At 31.8% G+C, this 22,207-nt stretch overlaps 1 protein-coding gene across 1 annotated transcript in view; it reads left to right on the forward strand.

Annotated features, from left to right (window-relative positions):
* Positions 1–22,207, forward strand: part of LOC108904173 (division abnormally delayed protein) — a 576,582-nt gene that overhangs the window by 351,197 nt on the left and 203,178 nt on the right. The window contains exon 3 of the mRNA XM_018706614.2: positions 7,899–8,662. Within this exon, the coding sequence (XP_018562130.1) occupies positions 7,899–8,662 (764 nt within the window). The remainder of the gene's footprint in view (positions 1–7,898; positions 8,663–22,207) is intronic.

The following is a 22,207-nucleotide window of genomic DNA, read 5'->3' on the forward strand; positions in this document are numbered from 1 at the left end:
TTGCCTATTACTGTTACACTAAAAAGAAAAGGAAATTTTAAATAAATAACCCCTTGTGCTAAAAGGACCAGTCAGCATTGATTTTATTAGTCTAGTTTGACCTAATCCTCAGCGTCTCGCACTGAAAGTATAGATAATTCACTATAAACTCTTTAATACTTGATAAATTCTTAACATTTTAACAACCTTGTCTGTTCTTATTATCAAAATTCCAGTCAAAATAATTAAAAGTAAAATTATATATATTTTTTGTTATGTAGCTTCCATAAAGATACACGATTTATAGTTCTGTATCGTTTAGAGAAATAAATAGGGACTCTATTATTATTATTTTTAGGAATTACCTGCTCTTAATATTCTGGATAAACTTTATACTTACAGTTCCCATAAACATAAAATATGCCATATTCAATATGGCTCGCGATAAAACCCTTTCGTTCGACAAAATGCCGACGAGAAGAATCTTGAAAGTGACAGAGAGGACCAGCTTTTTAATATACAGGATGTAGCTTTCAGTGGGGGTTACATTTTTACAGAGGCTTCCTTTGACGTTTAGAAACATGTATCAAAAAGTTTAGTTTTTTTTCGTAATTTTCTTACTCTGCCGCCGCCGCTAGACAACCTAGTGTAACTTCAAACTACGGTGCGCTTTAGTCACAGAGCATGCACAATTGGAATCTGGGCTATGCATTGTTGTCAAATCTTGTTTTTAAAGGAAACGTTATTAAAAAGCAAATTTCTACACCACTCGCCGTGAGGTTTGCCGCGTTACTTTTATTGAGTGGATGTTCACCACGAGCTCTACCATCCCTCAAAAACTAAAGTTTAATTCTGTAGTATAACAACCCCGGGTTCGATCGAAAAAAATATATAAACGTTGGCTACTAACTTTAAAGAGGGGAAGTATGGTTTAATTATATAAAACAAAAGCAGTTTCCTTGCTCCTGACACAAAGTGAGCTCTAACCATATCAACTCCTTCTTGATTCGTATACATGCTTTTTAATAATGTAAAAAATCTTAAAATACCAAATTTCACTATATCGTCACTGAACACTGAAATAAATAACTTTATAAGATTATACATTTACACCACATAAAGGCACTTCGTGTACAACCTTTCCCAAACCGATAAAGTCGCAAGCTAAACAAATGTGTAACCAAATGAAACAGTGCAGTTTTTGGTCATTCCTGCTTTAATCAGGTGCGAAAACAGTCGACTTTTTCGCGCCTTCAAAGGCATAACAGCGGTTTTTTCGGGTTCAATGCTTCGTCCACGTCCATGTAAAAAATTTTGTTTTTTTTTTAGAAACGATAGAATGTTTTGTTTTTAATGTTCGATCACAGTGATATAAAAAAAATGTGGTGACTAAAAAACTAATCCCCACTTAAAGTTACACTCGGTATAAGAATAACAGGTAAATAATTTCTCAGATATATGAATAAAATTTTAGGACGAAACGTTATTTTAACAATTTATTTCAAGAATTTTTCCGTTAAGTTATAACTTAGATATCTTTCTTTTTAATTTGTAATGGCAGGTGTCGAGAAATGACTTAAATCCGTCCCTGCCTAGTCGCGTAGAGGTGCAATCGGTTTGCTGAATTGCCTACCACAGAGCTTTCTGACTAATTAATGTCTTCATCAACCCCGGCTATGGATGTACTCCGCTCAGTTACAGAAATAATATCCGGCCGGCGTATTCGAAAACCGCTCCCCAAATACCCGATTTTCGTGATTTCGGGTCCGTGCGCCAAATTATGCGGAGACGATTATTAAACAGTTATATTCCTAATCCTTATCGCAAATATTATTTTAAGCGTAGGCGATACAATCTGCTCAATAAATGGCTTAGTTTGGCTGTAGGGTGTTTATCCTTTCTACCACTAGATTTAGGATGTTTTCACGAGTTTGAATTATTTGAATACGTTATTTGATACGAAATGTTATTTTCTTTCAATTTTTCGCTATAGTAAATATTACAAGATAATAAACTTATATATATTACATTGAAAATTAATATTATAGTATTACAGATCCCATACTTTTGTTGGCTTCTCACATAAGTTTATCAATGTGGTGACTAAAATTCAATTTGTAATCAAAATAAACTCGAAATTCCTCAACGAATTCTGGTATATTAAAGAGCTAATATTGTTAATACTGTATGGAAAATTATAACTACTTTTCTTCCCAAAATATGTTAACACCTCATATTTCCTTATTTTAATGGAAATTTATTCAACCCACAAATCCATCAAATCTTTGTTATAGAATCATTCATATACAGTCCTCTAGAGTTAGCGAATATATTTAAAAAAATTTTCATGTCATCTGCATATAAAAGATGAGTTGCATTTAAACTGCTGGCAATGTCGTTAATAAGTATAGAAAATAACAGTGGACCTAGGATTGATCCTTGTGGAACACTGTGTGAGGTGAAACCCCTATAATATACAAACGTAGTCAATTGCAATGATAGGAAGTTAAGAGGACAAAAAAAAAGTTTATGTATTTTAGGATATTATTATAATCAATATACTAATGTATTTCATGTATTATTATCATTCATCTTCGACAAACGTCAACATTGGAAACATATGCAGATGTAAAAAAATCTGCAAATCATCAACCACCATATTTAAAACCTAAAATGCTCATTTTGTGAGATACAGGTTGTCATAAATTATATCATATTTGTTTCTTCTAATATTTACATAAATTATGTATGTCAAAACCTTCAAATAATTCAAAATTTCAAATTTTCAATGCTCGATATCTCAAGAACAATGCAGTTTAGGATATAAGCTTGTACATAAATTCGTTTTTTTTTTTAAATTGAGGAATCGTGGTCTAAGTTGAGAACGTCGATTTAGTCGGTTATATCAATCAAAATAACAAAGAGGACTCTATTTACATTTCGAGAACTTTATTGTCTCTTCCTCAGGAACTAAATGTTGAGGTTGCATTTCAAAAAGTTTTATGTGAATAGAAATATCTTATAGTAAAACATAAAATTGTGAATAAGTCAAACACGGTTAAAAACTGATTTAAACTTGAAAAAAAAATTACAGGTTAAAACCAACAAATCTGCAAATCTAACTAACTGCGCAATTTCTAATACCAAGAGAGCTCTGTTATATACAGTGTGTCCCAAAATGATGGAACAAAACAAAATTCATATTTTTTTCCAGTTCAGATTTTAAAAAATCGCTGAAACAGGTCAATTAGTAAAGAAACTGTCACTTTTCTGCAATTTTTTTGAGCCATGTTTGACATACCTATAACATTAACGACATTCTTTTTGAATAGGACGGCTTTAGAAAGGCTATCTATTTATGTATAAAATATAGAGCGTCCTATTGAAAAACAAATGTCGGTAATGTTATAGATTCATCAAACATGGCTCAAAAAAATAGAAAATATTGCAGAAAAGTAACAATTTCTATTTACAAATTTACCTCTTTCAGCGATTTTTTTAAGTTTCATCTGGAAAAAAATATGAAGTTTGTTCCATAATTTTGAGACATACCTACTGTATGTAAATCCTTATAATTTTAGGACAATATTTCTTGTTTAGAATAAAAAATCGTTCTATATTTAATAAATTTTCTAACAATTTCTATTTTTAGATGCCATATTTAATGACTATGTATTTTGATTAATTAAAAACATGGTAACTAATCCGTTGTTTACTCTTCATTGAAAGTAATTATTCCAAATATCGAAAAATTACATTGCATTACATTTTATTAATTTAATTTAACTGGAAATATGGAAAATTATTATTACCTATTATATATTATATTACGTTACACATGAAAATGTTATTGTAAACTGGTAGGTATAATGTCAATATTTCTATAAAATTAACGTCCCTGTCAGTACGTAGTTGATTTAGCTGGCGTCTGATTAAATTGCAAAATACACAGTTTCCAGAAAAATGTTATGCAGGCATATTTACCCACGAGATGCCGATGATATATTTTATACAGTATTCACAATATAAGTATGCATTCAGTAATATAAATATAAAATATAAGTAGCTTCTTAAATGTTAAATAACATTCCAAAACTGGAATAAATTGTACAAAATAACTTTTTCCATAAAAACAAATCACATGAAAATTTGAACAAAACCGTTATGGTTATTTACCAGAAGACCGGAAGTTTTCGTGTCGAGAATGGGAAATTACACCGTTATTCTCTCCGTTCCTTGTTTAACATGTCTAGTTTTTGCACCCCAGAAACCCATTTAATATAAATAACAATTTGGTATGAAATAAATCGTCCTTTTCGTGCATTTTATTATGCACAACGACTTCTTAATGGCCCCTGAAACTTTTAGCGTTCGGTTAATGAGCTTTAACTCCGTGCGAGTTTTAACAAATTGCGATGTTCACCTTGTTGAAATAAAATATAATGTCTCCCCGGAAAGTGTATCCAGTAATCCTTACGCCGCGCTCCACGAACTCCGAAGAAGAATTTACTTTGTTTTACACCGAGAGAAATATTTTTTAATAAAAATGACAGATATACTTAGTGTTTAACAATTTCCTATAGAGAAACGCATGTAAGTAACTCAGATTCTCGAGTATTATCAGGGAAAGGAAAGCAAAGCGGAAACGGAAAGAAATGCCACTTTAGTTTGTCTCTTGCGTAGATGGCGCTTTGAATAATAGAAAAGCATACGCTTCTTTGCCTTATAGGATTGTTCTCCGGTGTCATACGAGGTGCTTGAAATATAATGAAAATGGAATTACTATGAGGTTATAGAATTAAGTGAAATTGAGGTGGAAATGGATGTTCTGTAGGAATTTAATTAAAATGTAACAGAATTAACTAAAATTTCATTACAATGGACATCCTGAAAATTATCGACTTTGTGAACCTATTTCTGAACCTCTTTTAAACACTACTTACCATTAGATTTCACTTGGATTAGAATTTATTCTGTTTACTAAAGAATTTCATTTCAAGTCAAGCATGAAATACCAGCTTAATTATAGTCTATTTACATTACTGAAAAGGGCGTATAACGACCGGTTTCGATAAATGAATTCACAACTGATCTATTTGATGTTATCTATATGGAACGTACTTCGACTGATAAGATATACTATTATTTTTATTTTCATTTTCTGCGAAAATGTTCACGCAAACGCAAAATGTAAATACTCTATATTTGTTTACATTAAAAATGTAAATATTCCCATCCTGTAGAGCCATTGATTATAATTACATCTACTTAATTTTCTACGCCGTGGTAAAAATAGAACGCATCGAGACTATACAACGAAGCAAATGAAATGTAAAGCTCGACCAAATAGATCAATAAAGTGAATGTGAAAATTATTAAAATTAATATGAATCACTGTTTTATTTTTTACGCATGTAGTCAAGACGTATTAAAAATGAAAAGTCTTAAACGTGTAAAATAAAATACGATGTTTTGTCACCATAATGCATGGAGATCCCAAATGTACTTTACATTAGGAGGCAATTCTACTTATAAATAAATAAAATTATAGCACAAGTTCCTGTAAAACTTTTTGAAAATTCCCTATTAGCAGGGTTACATAACAAATAATTTTCTTAGTTTTTAAAAATGTCAAAAATTTTAATTATATGTGTTGTAAAGTATCCACCACTACTATCGAAATAAACGAAATGGACCCCTGAGTTTGTAAACCGATATTAAGAAAAGGTAGGGGCAAAAAAATTTGAAATTTGGAACATACAGGGTGGCCAAATGAAAACGAAACTGAGCCATTTTCAGGAACTGCGTCAAGATTGTAGAAAAACTTTCAGACTCGTCGATTTTGATTAAAGGTAAAGGGATTTTGTCGGTATTTTTGACTCCGCCACTTTCACCCCCAAGCAAGGGTAAGGGTAAGGGTAAAATATTTAAATGGCATTGGGGGTTGAGTAATATTTCTTTTGAAAGCTCTTACAATTCTCTTTACAACAGACTTTAAATTTTATAATTCCGTTCTATACTTATTAAGAATTTTGATTTTATAGTTGATACTTACGTACAAACAATTGTAACGGTAAAAATGTTAGTCATTCGAATTAAGTCCGCCAATGGTATAAATCTAGTATTTCTTGCGTTACATTGGTTTTTGCCGATTTGTTCCGCATTGTGCGCTAATTGTCCGTTAATATTTGGACCAACGTTTTCTACGGAATTGGATTGGGAGAAGAGGCAGCATTGAGTGGCCTCCACGATCACCGGATTTATCGCCCCTTGATTTCTTTTTGTGGGGATACCTAAAAAGTAAAATCTATAAAACACAGCCAGCGTCGCTGGAAGATTTGCTTCAAAGAATCGTCGATGAATGCCGTCGAATCACTCCGGAAATGCTTCGGAATGTGCACGAACGTTTCGAACAAAATCTTTTATTCTTGTATGGAAGCGGGCGGTCGTCAGTTTGAACATTTAATTAACTAAGTAGCAAGTAAGCAACTAAACTTAATTTAAATTTTAAAATTTAAATTTTTTTCAAAGTATTGGGCGCAATTGTAAAATTTAAAGTCTGTTGTAAAGCGAATTGTAAGAGCTTTCAAAAGAAATATTACACAATCCCCAATGCCATTTAAATACTTTGTGGTGATGCTTACCCTTGCATGAGGGTGAAAGTGGCGGAGTCAAAAAAAAATACCAGCAAAAAATGTCCCCCTTTAATCTAAAATCGACGGGTCTGAGCGTTTTTCTACAATCTTGACACAGTTCCTGAAAATGGCTCTGTTTCGTTTTCTTTTGGTCACCCTGTATATAGCCTCACTATTACTCTATTGTGTACTAAAATTTCAGTTAGTTTCGTTATCCCATTTTTAGTTATTAATGAAAATGTTGAAAAAATCACGGTTTTCTGCCTACAAAATTGATACCTCTCACTTTTAACTCGTCGTAATTTTTTTGTTAATTGATAAAAAAATTCCAAATTTTTACTGACGATAAGGCCAACTATTGCCTTTAGTACTATGAAGGTCATTTGTCTCAAAAGCTCTTCTTTTTTTATTTTTAAGCAAAACAGAAGGGAGTGATATCTTCGTAAATATTGGGGACGATGGGAACAGACAAAGACAACGCACGACAACCATAGAAAAGGGGGGACATTTACTCCGATTTAGCTACAAGTGCACCAAATACGAGTTTACGTGAAGAATTTATTTAAGGTGTAGGTACCTATATTTGGGTGAAAGTACTCAGTTTTAGTTCAAATATTATCACAAATGAGTAAAATTGTCAAAGTGCCCAATATTGAGCGAAAATGTACTCAATGATTTCACCCAGTGGATTCACTCCGTACCTTTATTGATTTCACTCACGCCGATTTTTTTACAGTGTATACCCACTAATACGGCCATGGACATAACATAGACGAATGTTTGGTTCTTACCTTTTTGGTCATCTTATTTATTTATTTATTATTTCAAATATCGATTCAATAACATGGATTGTAATAATTATCAGTTACCGAATTTAAAATCCATACAACCGCCCATAAGAAATTAAATCACTTAACTAAATGAATGTTCGATGTTTCACAAAGGCTTAAACCAATTTATATTTTACTTAAAAATGCTTTTAGTCATCAAATTCGCTTACAGTGAGATCCGATATACTGAAGTATGTGTTTTTTCCTACATTCTCATATGCAAGTGCAATTTTATAATTATAATTGATTCTCCTAAGCTGCAGTTCATTCAATAATTTAATTCATAAAGCGAGGACTAACGGGTAGAGGCTTCGCCCGAAGATTTATCCCCTCGTAGTCTTTTTATCTGTCACAAGTTTTAAGCGCCAAAGCGGAAAGGTAGCTAAGGGAATCAATTATTTAATGACGTTTCTCGCTCCGAATTCCTCACTAACGATATCTCCTTGCTTTTCAGATCACGTCTCCGAACTGGCGCGTCAATCAGAGAATAAAACTTTGCTCCTATTCTCCCAGGTGTATCGGAGCATGGCGGTCCTATCAAGGGAGCCCATAGAGAATTTATACAGGGACATCCGGAATTACATCAGCGTCAACACGTCGATACAGGAGAAACCCTCGTCTACCCCGGAAAAAATCGCCGCCAGCGTGACTCTGTTCTTCACCGACTTATTCCCGTTGGCCTACCATCACTCCGCAGACATATCCAACAAAGATTTCACCACGGAGTACAAGGAATGCTTGAAGAAATCCATCGAGACCATATCACCCTTCGGGGACATACCCAAGCAAATATCCCAGTCACTTTCCAAGAGCTTGGAAGCTACCAGGATGCTCCTACAAGCGTTCCACACCGGAGCGGAAGTCTTGAACACGACAGACACACTTCTGATAGACGAGCACGGGACGAGTAACACGGAATGCCACGACGCCCTGGTGAGGATGACGTACTGTCCGAAATGCTTGAGTATGAAGGATCATACTAAGCCATGTTCCGGATATTGCTTGAACGTAGTGCGGGGTTGTATCGCGAAGTACGTAGCGGAATTGGACTTGCCGTGGAACGGGTACGTGGAGGGTATCGAGAACCTCCTCGGCGCCATGAGGAGGAGCAACAACGACGCGGGGGTTAACGCGGACATCGTTATCAGGAATTTGGATACAAAGATATCCGCGGCCATCATGAAGTACATGGAGAAGGGCAAGGATATTGACACAAGGGTAAGTGAAATCTGAAAACTTTCCGATTTTTTTTTTAATCTAGTATGTGTAATACTTTTTTCTTCATATAATACTTTTTAATACAGTATAAATATATATTTTCCTTACGTATTAGTTTCGGCTGTTAAGCCATCATCAACATCAAAGGGAAAGAAACTACAATATCTAAAACACAATCTTCATCAGACAATCACAAAAAAATAAAACAAATAAATTAAAGAATCGACAAAGTCAAACAACTACATTCATACACTGGAATCTGTTGATGATACATGTTCTAGTTATACAGCGTGTCCCACTAGTGCGGGAAAGTCCAATGTCTATGTTAAAATGAGGAATATATGGATTTTTCTTTATACTGTGTTGCCACATTTCTCGGAATGTACAAATTAAAAATATATTCAACTATACAGGGTGTTCCACTTTTCCTGGACAGACACCAACTTTGGTTTTTTAAATGGAAACACACATTTTTTATATTTTTTCGGATTCTACTTAAAAAATAAAGGGTACTTTGTGTAGAATAGTTCTATTCAAATATTCACAGTTTTTGAGATATCTCGCTTGAAAGGTTTTCGGCTAGTGGGTATTGGATACTGACAGGTTATACTAATAGCTACTAAGCCCATTTTTTTTATCAGATGTTTAGTAAGGATGACTGTTCCGAATCATGCTCCAAAAACTGGCCTGCGTTATACAGGGTGACCAAAATATCATGTCAAATTTGCCAATTGAAAAATTGAAAAATCTCGATTTTTTTTTAAATGCAACGCCCTGTATATTTTCATACCATTAGATGCAGAATTAAATTCTCTACAACTTTGCTATACCTGCTCCTATACCAAAATTCACTAGTTTTTCATGAAATCTCATTTCTATGAAAAAATGCGAAGTTTACAAATAGCTTATATGTAAAATAACGTAGTAGGCTCCTGTCAAAGGATAATCTGGATAATTTCGATTCACATAAGGTTTAATAGAAAAGCGACAGTAATAATTGTAAATGAATTACTCTAAAGAAGAATTAGTAAATAAATAATAGAATAATTAGTAAAACTCATGGTAACTGTTTATTGGCACGTCGTATTTACCAAACTAATAATCCAGATTTACAAAACAGTATCCAAAACAGTAAATTAACATCGTGCATTTCTAACAAAAGTAATAAAGACCTATAGTACGATCGTATTCGATGCAAAGTAATAAATCATTGCCTGTCAAGGGAATCAGTGCAACACATTTTATAGGGGGTTTTGGAAATTGAATAATTTCTTTATGCATTATGGATTAACAGTTATATATTTATGAAGGACAAAATGAAAAACAAAGGCATCTCCTTCGCACATTGGGCGGCAGGACAACAATACATTTATTACTCCCTTCATTATCCCTCATATGACTTGTGTCTTGTGTTTTTTGCGGCGGCGCGCGTGCCGGCCTGGCGTGGTCAGTTTCGTTTCGGTTGTATTGGTGCTGCGTGTTTCTCGCTCGCGATATTTGTGAGGTTATAACTGTTATAAGTGCAATTATATTTCTTTCGGGCTATATGTGTGTTTCGCGCTATTATTTGAGAATTTGTGAGTGAAATCATATTTCTTGTGCTCCGTAACAAAAGTGTTTTTAGTGTTTTATTTGTGTGCTGTGTGTGTGTTTCGGGCTGTTGTTTGTGAATCGTGAATGCTATTATATTTTCTGTGCTAGTGAAGTGAAGTTTTTTGTATTATTATTGCTCTGTTGTCGTTATATGGATAAATGGAGGCGGTGCCTGGATGTTCGCGAGCCGGATGTACTGCTGTGGGTACAAAAAAATCTATATTAAGTTACAGAGAAAAAACGATAATATTAAATGTCTATAACCCTTTAGAAAAGGATCATCCCATGAAACTGAAGACTGGTTTGGTGGAAATGTGTTCTAGATATACTGGAGTAAGCGAATTATCTGTTTTCAAAATTTTAAGAGAGAAGAAAATTGAAGGAGACGTTAAGAAACCTAAAAAAGGGGGTGCAAAGAAGAAATTAATATTAAATGAAGATGAGAAAAATGCAGTTTGGCGTACAGTACATAAATCATAGAATTTATATTTTGTTTATAATTTGTTAACATTTCTTGTTTGATAGAAAAATAACTTATTTTGTTGAGATTGGTAGAGAATTGTTGTTAGTGTTTTCATTTGATAGAATCATATCATAGGATTTATATTTTGTTTTCATTCTGTAAATATTTATAGTATATCTGTTATACAAGGTTTTTGCTTTGAAACTTCGTTCTCCTTATAAAAAAAAGAATCGTAATGGGGTGCGATGAAGAGATCAGTTCACGTCTGGAACCCTGTTCCTACAAAAATCCCTTTATTCTCATAAACTATTTGTTTTAAATGTAATTTATTATAAATCCAATTCGTTATTTAAATTCCACATATGTACTACATTTCACCTCTGTACGCGCCACTGTTTATTGTTCCCTGCTCTACGATCAAGCTCGCCAGGTTAGTATTTGACGTATAACCGACCACTTCGTACACTCGATGCACCTGGCCGACTACAGCTAGTACCAGAACACAGTGCGTATGCGGCGGTATTTCAGATTTTACATTCAATTTCATTTTAAATTTGAAACGGTTCATCTTACGCCTCCTAAAAATGATGACACGATTTTCCTTTGATAAAAGACCGACAATTATTTGCTCTACTTTGCATCGTTTACGATCGTACTATAGTTAAATTAGTAATTAACTACAAATCCAAGGTCAATTTTACAAAATTCAAAATAGCGGATCCAAAATGGCCGACTAAATTTTCAAATAATAACAGAATCGCAGCAATTCGGGGTTGCTGATTACGTATTCGAGGTCAGAATTGCGAAATTCATTTTGTAATATTTTGCTTTAAAACCTGAGTACCCAATCATGTGTTAACGTACTTTTTTCGGCTATATCTTGATCTTTTTTTGTAAAAGATCTATTTACGGGTTGAATTTTGTAAATCTGATCTCGGATTCGTGATCAGTGACATCGAAAACCCCCGTATACCAAATTTGGCGCGCATGTGTTATTTTTTGAAAATTTGGTCGACCGCCATCTTGAACTTTGCAAAATTAACCTCGAATACGTGATCAGCGACCCCGAAAACCCCCTTATACCAAATTTGATGCGAATCTGTTATTTTTTGAAAATTTGGTCGGCCATCTTGGATCCGCCTTGGAAAATAATTAAGTGCATAAAACAACCGATAAATGATATAATTTCTACGTAAAAATGAAGATATCATTAAATTTTGAGGACAAATAATAAATCTTTTTACACAACCACGTCTTTTAAGTTCAAACAGTTGACCTCAAATATTGTGGAAAAGTTTAAAACTAATGACAATATTGGAAGTATCATCGTGTAATTTTTAATTTGTAACACAAAAAACATATTTTGCAGAATTATCCTTATTGAAATGTTCGTGTTGGATTAGGGTTAATAAATAAAACTAGAGACGTTTCTGTTCAGGTCAGCGTTTTTCAGATGGGCTCATGATACATTTTTCTACAGTTATCAAGACATGGACCAATCACGGTATTAATAAATAAACAGAAAGATGTAACTAGGTATATATTTCTCGTAATATTAAACACTCCCACTCAATAAATTACAATTATGGAACAGTTTATGTAAAGTAACATTAAGTAATTCTTTTCCACGTCCAAAAATTTTTAATTTATTAGTGGAATGCTTCTAAAAATATTGTCAAAATTCATAATTTCTTATGTTCTAGATCAAACAGTGGTTAGAGTACGTATTGCATATACAGTGTTTATAAACTTGAGGAGGTACGAAAACTCGGTTGGCAGGAATATTTTTTACTATATTTTTTTTAATACGTGCTAACGTACCGCAATAATACTTAAAAACATTTTTGTCCGAGTCCCACATGACCGCGAGTGTTAGGCAACCAAATTTACAATGAAGTCAATAATTAACACAAAATTCCCTAAAGACAGAAAATGAGTCCAGTGGAGTACATATTACTATTCCTTACAAACATTGAACTTTAATCTGCAAAATGTGTTTCTTTTTTTAATAGAAAAGTATTATTTTTTATCAAAATAAATGCATCTTGTTCTGGTGTAAACGGTATTTTTACACAAATCTACATGAACTAAAAATTTAACAATCGTAACATAACCTTAAAATATTCGTTTTACTTACGGAAAAAATGTCGAATTTTTGGAGTTCTGAAAATAACTACTTTTTAAAAAAAATGATTTGTAGAAAATCATAGAAATGTAAAATTGTACAAACAATGAGCATAAAGAATACGAAACATTACGAACGCCTCTGGTAATCTCTGAAACAGCAACTTAAGAAGATCAAATTTACTGAGCGCCAAAACAAATCTGGTCGCATGGGATTCGGGCAGTTATGAAGCCACTATACATTTCGTTACAAATAGAGCTGCTGATGAGAATCTACGCCTATTTAGCCGTACATAAAGATATGCAGTTAATTTACAGTTTTCATCAACAGCTCTATTTGTAACCGCCATGTTCATTAATTTACTGCTGGGTGATTTTAATATGTTTTATGCTCTTATTAACACGCACATATACAGCGACCACAGATAGACAGCCTTTTCACAAAAAGAAAACACCGTTGAAAGTAATAATTCAAAAAAAATAGATGACCGCTCATTGCTCACTAATAATATTTTTTGAAATTTACGCAAATTTTGTAATTTGTATAGCGAGTAATTTCTGAAGCTGTTAATAATACTGAAATTATAATAAGAATCGTTTACATTAATTTTTTTGAGGTGTTCTGTTCGCTGGTAAGTGCTTCAAAATGTAGGAAACAACTACTCTGCGGACTAAAGCCCCATCCAGCAATGAATTACATTAGTAATATCCAGTAAATATGTTATATCTCACGTATGTCAATTATCTTAGTTCTAAAAATTCCCACTTTTCAATAGTTATAAACTTGACTGGATTGGAATTATTTTTCAATTAATTTTTAACTACGTCGATATATGAGATGATAGATGAATATATTGCCTGACCGAACTTAAAGTCGTATAAAAATTTTAATTATTATTATAGCAACACCGCATTGGCATAAAATTGTTGATATGGAAATTCTGGATATAAAACTAGTAATGAACAATGATATTACATAGTATAAAAATAATAATCTTTTAATTTTATTCTCAAGTACAGAATAAATTTTCATAAAAATGCATGACATCGATAATCAGTACATAAAAAAAAGAACTTAAATCTAAAGTAACTTATATCAAATGAAGGCTTAAAGTCTATATATTAATCGGGTATATATATCGCAGGAAGACGAGTAAACTTAATGAAGATATATCAATCCAACATAAACCATAACATACAAATTTTTCATCAAATGTCAAATTTTATAATAAACTTCACAAATGTCAAAGCTAAAGGTGGCCCATGAAAATTTGCCACTACCAGCAGTAGAAAGCAGTTCCAAGGCAGTTTCCAGTGGCGCCATAAATAGTCTGCAAGGCTTCTATGTAGTTTCCAGCGAAGAAAATTACAAATTTCACAACGTAACAGGTACCTAAAACACAGTGCACTAAAATATCGCTAGCTATTCCAAATAAATCATGCTTTCTCTCGCATCAAATCTTTGCAAAATATAAATAACAAACCACAGGACTTACCTGTACAAAAATAAGCAGAATCCAATCACTAATAACTTAAATAATTTAATATTTCGAAGAACTCTGACAAAATCTGTCAAATGAACAGCCATTTTATTTAATTCTGACTAATTTTCGTTACTGTTTAGATGTAATGATGCCCCTGAATGATAGGCAACAAATAAAATAAGGAGACCTACTCCGGATTGCATAGATAGTTAATTAATAGATTTTTTTAAATTATTCCTTATATTATTTGTAAGCTAAGCAGAAAAAGGTAAATTTTGTTGTTAAAAATATTCTTTCTTATGGAAAACATATTCTATATAAAAAAAAGGTATTTATAAATTTGAGTTTATAAAGTCTTCAAGTCAAAAATAATATAACAAAATTTTGAATAAACACTATTAAATTTCAAACTCTATTCATTCCAAAGTGTGTTGCATTGTACTAGTTTGTGAGAACCGACTTCTGAGAATTTTCTGATATTGTCTATATAACAAGTGTCTATCGACAACTAGCCAGGGATAAAGTACAGGGTGAGTCATAAAAAATATATAGTAGAGGTTTGTATGATATTATTTACAATTTAATTAAAAATACAATCTGAACCAAAAAACACACACACATACAAAATTTATATTTTAATATTATTATGTATATGATATATTTGGCAAAAGTTTTAGAATATCCTCCGATTTATATAACCATTTGAATAATATACTCTAAAAAAATTAATGAAATTTTTATTCTATTAATAAATAAATAAATAAAATAAATAACGTTTATTTTCGTTAGGGGCCTTTATAATAAAGTATGGGAAGTCAATAATATAAGTGCAATAGCAATTTTACTAATTTTACTAAAATCCATTACACCGCAATCTTTTTACTTTATTATACAGGGTGATTCACAACTTATCCAAAATAATTTGGGAACAGATGCAGCATGAAAAATGGAGTCATTATCGTTGTTGCTATATGTTTCCGGGAAAAAATTATTGAAGTTGTAGTACTTTCCATCATTACATCCCTGGACAACTGTAGTCGCTAGTCATTCGTGTGGTTCGCTTTACGCAATGCGCGCGGAGAGCCACGAAACTCCAGCGACTCCGAATACTGAAATTCGATTTTACAATTAGTATTGACGTCATAGTATTTACAATAGTTTTTTAGTAGTTACTGTCAAAAATGACTTACGTGTATAGCAACTCGGAGTTAATGGATATCGTTTTAATTTATGGTGAAGCAAGACAACATTTGTGTTAGTTCGTAGAAACTGTGTAAGACGGGTCCAAATGTGTTTACACTCGGTGGACAAAATTTTGAACAGTTGTTGTGTAGGTGTTCTAAATTCTATTTATTTCTTTCCTTGCGAAATTCTTTCAAGTTTTTGTCATTTTTTATTACATTTTGCCTTGTACAAGGTCAGGTTTTACATTGGACCAGTTTCCAGTGCCGTGCAAAAGTGTATTTTTTTTTGATAACTCTATTAAATAGACACCTTGCAGTTTAGGTTTGTATCCACAACAGTTAATGAATTGGGTGAGGACCAAACTGGCAAAAAGTTCCTGAATGAGGGATTTGAAAATATTCACTCATATTTATGTACAAATGTAGTAAATATGAGTTTTTGAAAGGACACACTTTTAGTCATAATTATATTGGAATCTAGTTAATCAGTTTTAGTTTAAATGCTATCGTTAACATGAAAAATGGTCAATACTTAGAGAAAACTGACTCAACAATTTAACTCGGTAGATTCAATTATACAAATTATTTACATTGTAACATTGTATGTGTATGTGTATGTGTATCCACGAAAACTAGTTTGTCTTTTATATATTTTGATAATTTTTTACTTTAACTATGCCCTGTAAATATTTTTTGCTATTAGACTGTTGCATATTAAAATGAGTATGCAGATTTAACGATTATATTGTGTACAATCATATTTGTTTGCTGACAATTAATTTTATTTAATTAATTTAAAAATATTTCTCAAAATTACTTTTCTACAAATCATGTTTTGTCCCTAGCGCATTCGCCAAAATTAATAATTAGGTATTTTATTGATTCAAAAATGTCAGATATATTTTAGTGGATAAGTAAGCTTTTTAATATGACTGCGAATCTAATACTTTTATTTTATATAAAAAAAATAATCTCTATACGACAAACATTCCAAATTCTTTCCAGATTATTGACATTTTATATACGTATGAATATATTTGCTGTCACTGAATATCGCCTTCTACATTTAATAGCACTGTCATGTGTTCGCTAGCCTGACTAACACATTTGGGCACTCGGCCAACGTTAGTGAATTTTTTTATTCTAATTTATGACACCTTTCGGTAAAAATAAACCGGCTGCAATAAAAGGCAGCTCTAATTTATTAGGAGGTCGCCGATTCATTCACTTTTATTTGATCTGCTGGTCGATAAGGAGCGTATTAATAGCTCGGACACTTCAAGGGTTAACCTCTAATTTTTTTTACATGTTTACTTTGCGGTGAACGGCGAAATATGAATAGAACGTTCTGTTTCAAAAGCGGTTTTTGCATAACACGAATTTAAGCCATAAACTGAAATTATTTGTGACAGTTTTGTTTTGTTATATATCGTTGTTAGAGGAAGCATTTATTTTTTATATACTTGCTGCGGAGTAATAAAATGTCTTATTGTGAAAGTAAATAATTTTTTATCTTGCAGACTTTACATTTAGAAATCTTTATCAAAACAAATCGCAAATAAATTATGACAAAGACCAATTTGTCATTCTATATTTTGTTTATTTAACTGTGTTATGTACTATTTCATATAATATTTATTTAATTACTGCTTATCACACATTTAAGGTGAGAATATCATCGGCGCAAAATGAAATGCAGAATAATTGATGTAATTTCAAAGCTAGAAATTTAAAACATCGCTAAAATTATAAATAACAATGATATACCGAATCCCGTAGGAAAAAAGTTTATAGAGCAATCTCTACTTATTTTTTGGTAATGAATCTAGTCCTGCAGTTTCTGTATTTAAAGTGAAATCACCCTGTATAGTTTATTTGTTGCCAAAAAGTAGCGATTTGATACTTAAAAAGATTATTGAGGTTGATTTGAGTTTATTTGGAATTTCAACGTAAATTTCTGCAATTAATTATCCCATTTAAAATAAAAAAATAAGGAAAACGAATACAATGTTGACCATTTCTTGCAATCAAACGAAGTGTCAGTTAATTTGTAAAAAAAAGAAACTGTTTGTTTTATTTTTGGGGTGTTTTGTTGCTTCTTGTGTGTCGTTCTCCGGTGCCCTTGAAAATAGCCAGATGTGATAAAATAAAGTTATTGTTATTCATTAAAAACAAATAATTAAACTATTAAGTTATAAAAACTTGTGTGGAATCGGCGTTCTTATGTCGACTTTTGGAAAGTCGACTTATTTTGAAAATTCTTTTAACTTCAATTATTTGCAGTGTTTTATTTATCGTAGAATACAATTTTGCTCGATTAGATTTTCAAAAATTTTGTTTTTCAAATGTCGAAAACAGCAGCTATACTCTTTGTATGTTACATCCTCGGTTACATCCCACTGATATACAAGAAAGGTTCCAAAGTAAACAGGATTTTTTTAAAATAAGAACAAATTCTACCTATCCGACGCATGTAATGGCCTCACTAGAAATACCTATTTTTGAAAAGTCCTGTTTACTTTTGAATGCACCTTATATATTATTTAATTAAACAGTTACTGTTATATTATCTGAGTTACTAACTTAGACATTATCGTTCGAAGTACCCTTTGATATCATCACTAACTTTACAACAAGCAATTTCCATTTAAGTGCTTCTAAAGTACACCTATATGATAACATTTTATTGCTTTTGTGGTAAGTTGTAAGCGGTACTCTAGGAACTAGATATTATTGACTTAGTATGTATGTTTTGTTTCGAAATTTTAATTTACAGTATAAAAATTGCACTGGAAAATAGAGAAATAAAACAAAAATTAAGGATTAAGAAATGAGTAAGAAAAAGGGATTAATACAGAGAAAAATATAGATTTGAATAAAAAAAAACACATACATATATTTATTTGCGTATTATAATTACATCGTCTTCTTTAGTATTTATATACAGGATGGTCCCGAGGTAATAGGCCAAAATTCATGGGTAGATTCCCGAAGCAAAAATATTGCTAATTAGCTGAACTTACCTTAGTCCAAAAGTTGATAGTTGAAGAGATACAGGGTGTTAAATGTAAAATATTATTTTAGTATTTTTTCATTTATTCCTTAACAAATGCAAATATCCTCATAAAATTTTGGGGTTTGTAGTTCTTTAAATAAAGTAATTGAAATCTGTTCACATTTTGGTTAAAATTCAAAGAGGGCGCTAGCTGCAGTAGATTGAATGTATTAAAAACAACATAACTTTTTTATACTTTAAGGTATCTCATCTTTGGTGTCAAATTTTTATTTTCCAACTTTTTTACATAAAAAACGTACACTTTATGAATTTAACTGTCTCGCACCGTTTTCGAGATATTTTGCTTTGAAACTTCTAATTCTAATAGTTGAAATAATTAAAATAATTTAGAAATGTTAAAAACAAGGGTTTATTAGTAAAAAATATGCCTTTTTAACAATAATTGCTCAAAATGTCCATCTCTAACTTCAGTACATTTATCAACGCGTTTATTAACAATTGTCTTATTTTAAAGTATAAATCCTTAACGCGAAATGACATGACAGCATTTAAAACCTGCTGCTAAAGTTCTTCCTAGGTAACCCCGAAAACGGAAGTCTCGGCATTCTATCTCACATTTATAAACATACAATTTAAATTGTAAGCTAAAATGTAATTTTAATTAGTACGACTAATACTTAATGGAAAGTAGCATACAAATGACAGCAATAAGACAAATGGAAAACGTCAATTATTTGATTTTCGTCCAAACTTAAGAGACTTTACCACTAAATTAATAATAGGTACTTACTTGTAATTTAATTCAACAGCATTGGAAGTTTGATAACCAAAGATGAGATACCTTAAAATACAAAAAAGTTATGTCGATTTCAACACATTCAATCTGCGGCAGCTAGCGCCCTCTATGAACTATAACCAAAATGTGAACAAATTTCAATTCCTTATCCAAAGAACCCCAAACCCCAAGATTTTGTGTGAATATTTGCATTTATTAAGAAATAAATGAAAAAAAAAACTAAAATAATATTTTACATTTAACACCTTGTATATTCTTAACTATCAACATTTGGACTAAGGTAAGTTTGCTTAAATCGCAATATTTTTGCTTAGGAAATCTAGCCATGAATTTTGGCCCAGTACCTCGGAACCACCCTGTATATATCACACTAATAGCGTAATCAAATAAATGAAATATTTTTTTTAGAGCTTACATTCAACCCGCATTGGAAAATATTTTAACTGTTCTCGGATATAGTTATGAAGTTTTAGTTTTTGCACGTTGAAAATTTTATAAAAAAATTTGTATTACTGATTATTGAAATGAAGTCGCCGTTGAAATTGTTTTATAATTGTCTTACTGTCATCAGGCATTTCAAAACATGAGCGAAATATTCCATAAAATCTTCAATTTTTATTTTCGGATGTTGAAAAGGATATTCAAATTCACTATTATTTTGAAACTAATTTTATATTTTCGTATATTTGTAAGGATATAGTAACTGCTGAAATTGTTATTATGTTCATGTCATCATTTATAACAAAACAACAGCAAAACAACAGCAAAACATTCCATATGCTGCACAAAAATCGCAATTGTTAAACTGATAATTTTCTCCATTTTCATATAAACTGTTAAAATTACACTTCGCAACAAAATTATTGCAACAAAAAGCGAAAATTTGCCATTTACTAATGCGCATAACTTCTTCAATTTTCATCGTTGTAGGTAATTATCTGTACCTTTAAAGAAAAATATATGCCACATCTCCATGTTCTAATAAAGCCTCCCAAGTATTTTTTTCTTAAAAAAATTTGATGAAACGCGTTACCTGGATCGCCCCGATTTTTTTTTGAAAGTAACACATAGACCATCGTAATGTGCACTTTCTAACAAGCAATGAAAATTAACGGAGCTATGCGCATTAGAAAAAGGGCAAAATTTCGTTGAAAATGACATTTTCACAGAGTATGTAAGTCACTGTCAATTATTTTATCACAAAATAAATTCTCCAGTTCGATATTTTTAGACTTTGAAAAAGACATAAAGACATTTAAATTTGCTGTTATTGAAACTTCCTTTATTTTTTCATTTTCACTGTTAAAATTATTTCTTCATTATTTCTAATATCTTTATTAACTTCAAAACACAAACCTTCAGTGTTACTTTCAGAAGCACGTAACGTATCACGCCCGACTCCAAACAAGTAATTTTCGTCTAAGTGGTCCTAAAGCATGTAATTAATTGCGAAGACCGGAGAAATACTGCCATTTACGATGTATCACGAGTAGGTTTGCCGCCTAGAAGCAGATATGGAAGCACTTCCAGACCGTCTAGAATGACTGCGCCATTAGATCATCAGAATGGAGTGTAAATTCAGGCGAATACCGTAGGAAACAGGTCTTCGTTAACAACAAACGAACAAAAGACCTGGGTTTCCTCGTGGTTGCTTAGTCATCGCGCGGCGTGCTGGTAAATTATCGACTCGATGTTTAAACTAAAGCACTTTGGATGCCGGGCCCACTTTGAAGTTTGCCAACAACCGCAAGGCCCGCTATACAACACTTTAAATTATCTCAATCATTAATATAACCGGCCGGGTACGAAGGCGCGTGACATTATTTTAGGAACATTAAAAAAGCACTGGACTATCGCCCTTTTTTTGTCCCGTTGTTTGAGTGCGACGCTTTTCAAGTTAAATGTTTGACCACTCTATATCAGATTTATCGGTGCGATTCGTAGTTTAAGAGCTAGTTATTTGTCGTAGGACCATTCATTTTTAGGTTAAAAGCAATTTTTTATATTTAATTTTACCTCACACGTGGATAAATTAAATACAACAGTTAAACAGCAGTTTTATGCAACAATTGAAAGTACTTGTCCTTCAATATTATTTCATTTTATGACATTATCTGAAAAAGTGGCAAACATCCTATTATCTAAGCATCAGATTATCAGCATATTTCGCGGCATGATACATCATTATCTTTATTAAATTCTTTTCAGTTTTTCATAGCATTGTAATTAAATTGTATGAATGCATTATATTTGCCACTACATCACATTCATTGCATTATAGTTTCGTTACATCAAAATCTAGTTCGTGAAAATTATTATTAGTAGTAGGCAAAATGACAATATTTTAGAATTTATTATTTAAATATTTCCACTTATTTAAGTCGGCAATGACCCATGGTTAATATAAATTTTGTTCCATTACTAAGAAAATTAATATTAACTGTCAGAAACATAAAATGACTGCATGGGACACATTTTGCCTGCCCTCTATATAATAAATCTGAATGTTCAAGAGCATTTGTATAACAAAGTCAACTATACGAGTACTTCAAATATTAAATTATTATTCGATTCTTCGACTTTTTGAATTGAATTTGTTTTTGCAAAATTCTTTGTTTTCTATAATGATGTAAGAAAACAAGGTACGACCCTGGACTGTACGGTTAACTCACGGACCTTAGTCATCCTAAAGAAATCACTGCTGTATTCATAAATATAAAATTGATAGGAAAAATTAATTGCTATATTAATTTTTTTAATATTTTTATATGCTACTGCGTATTTTTCAAGAAATGAGGAAGAAACAAGATAGAGAGCTAGTTTATATGTATGTATTAATATTACAAATAGGTTGTCCACAACATGTCAGATATCATGTAACCACA

Source organism: Anoplophora glabripennis, unplaced genomic scaffold, assembly GCF_000390285.2.
Source record: "Anoplophora glabripennis isolate ALB-LARVAE unplaced genomic scaffold, Agla_2.0 scaffold137, whole genome shotgun sequence".
Classification (NCBI taxonomy): Eukaryota; Metazoa; Arthropoda; class Insecta; order Coleoptera; family Cerambycidae; genus Anoplophora; species Anoplophora glabripennis.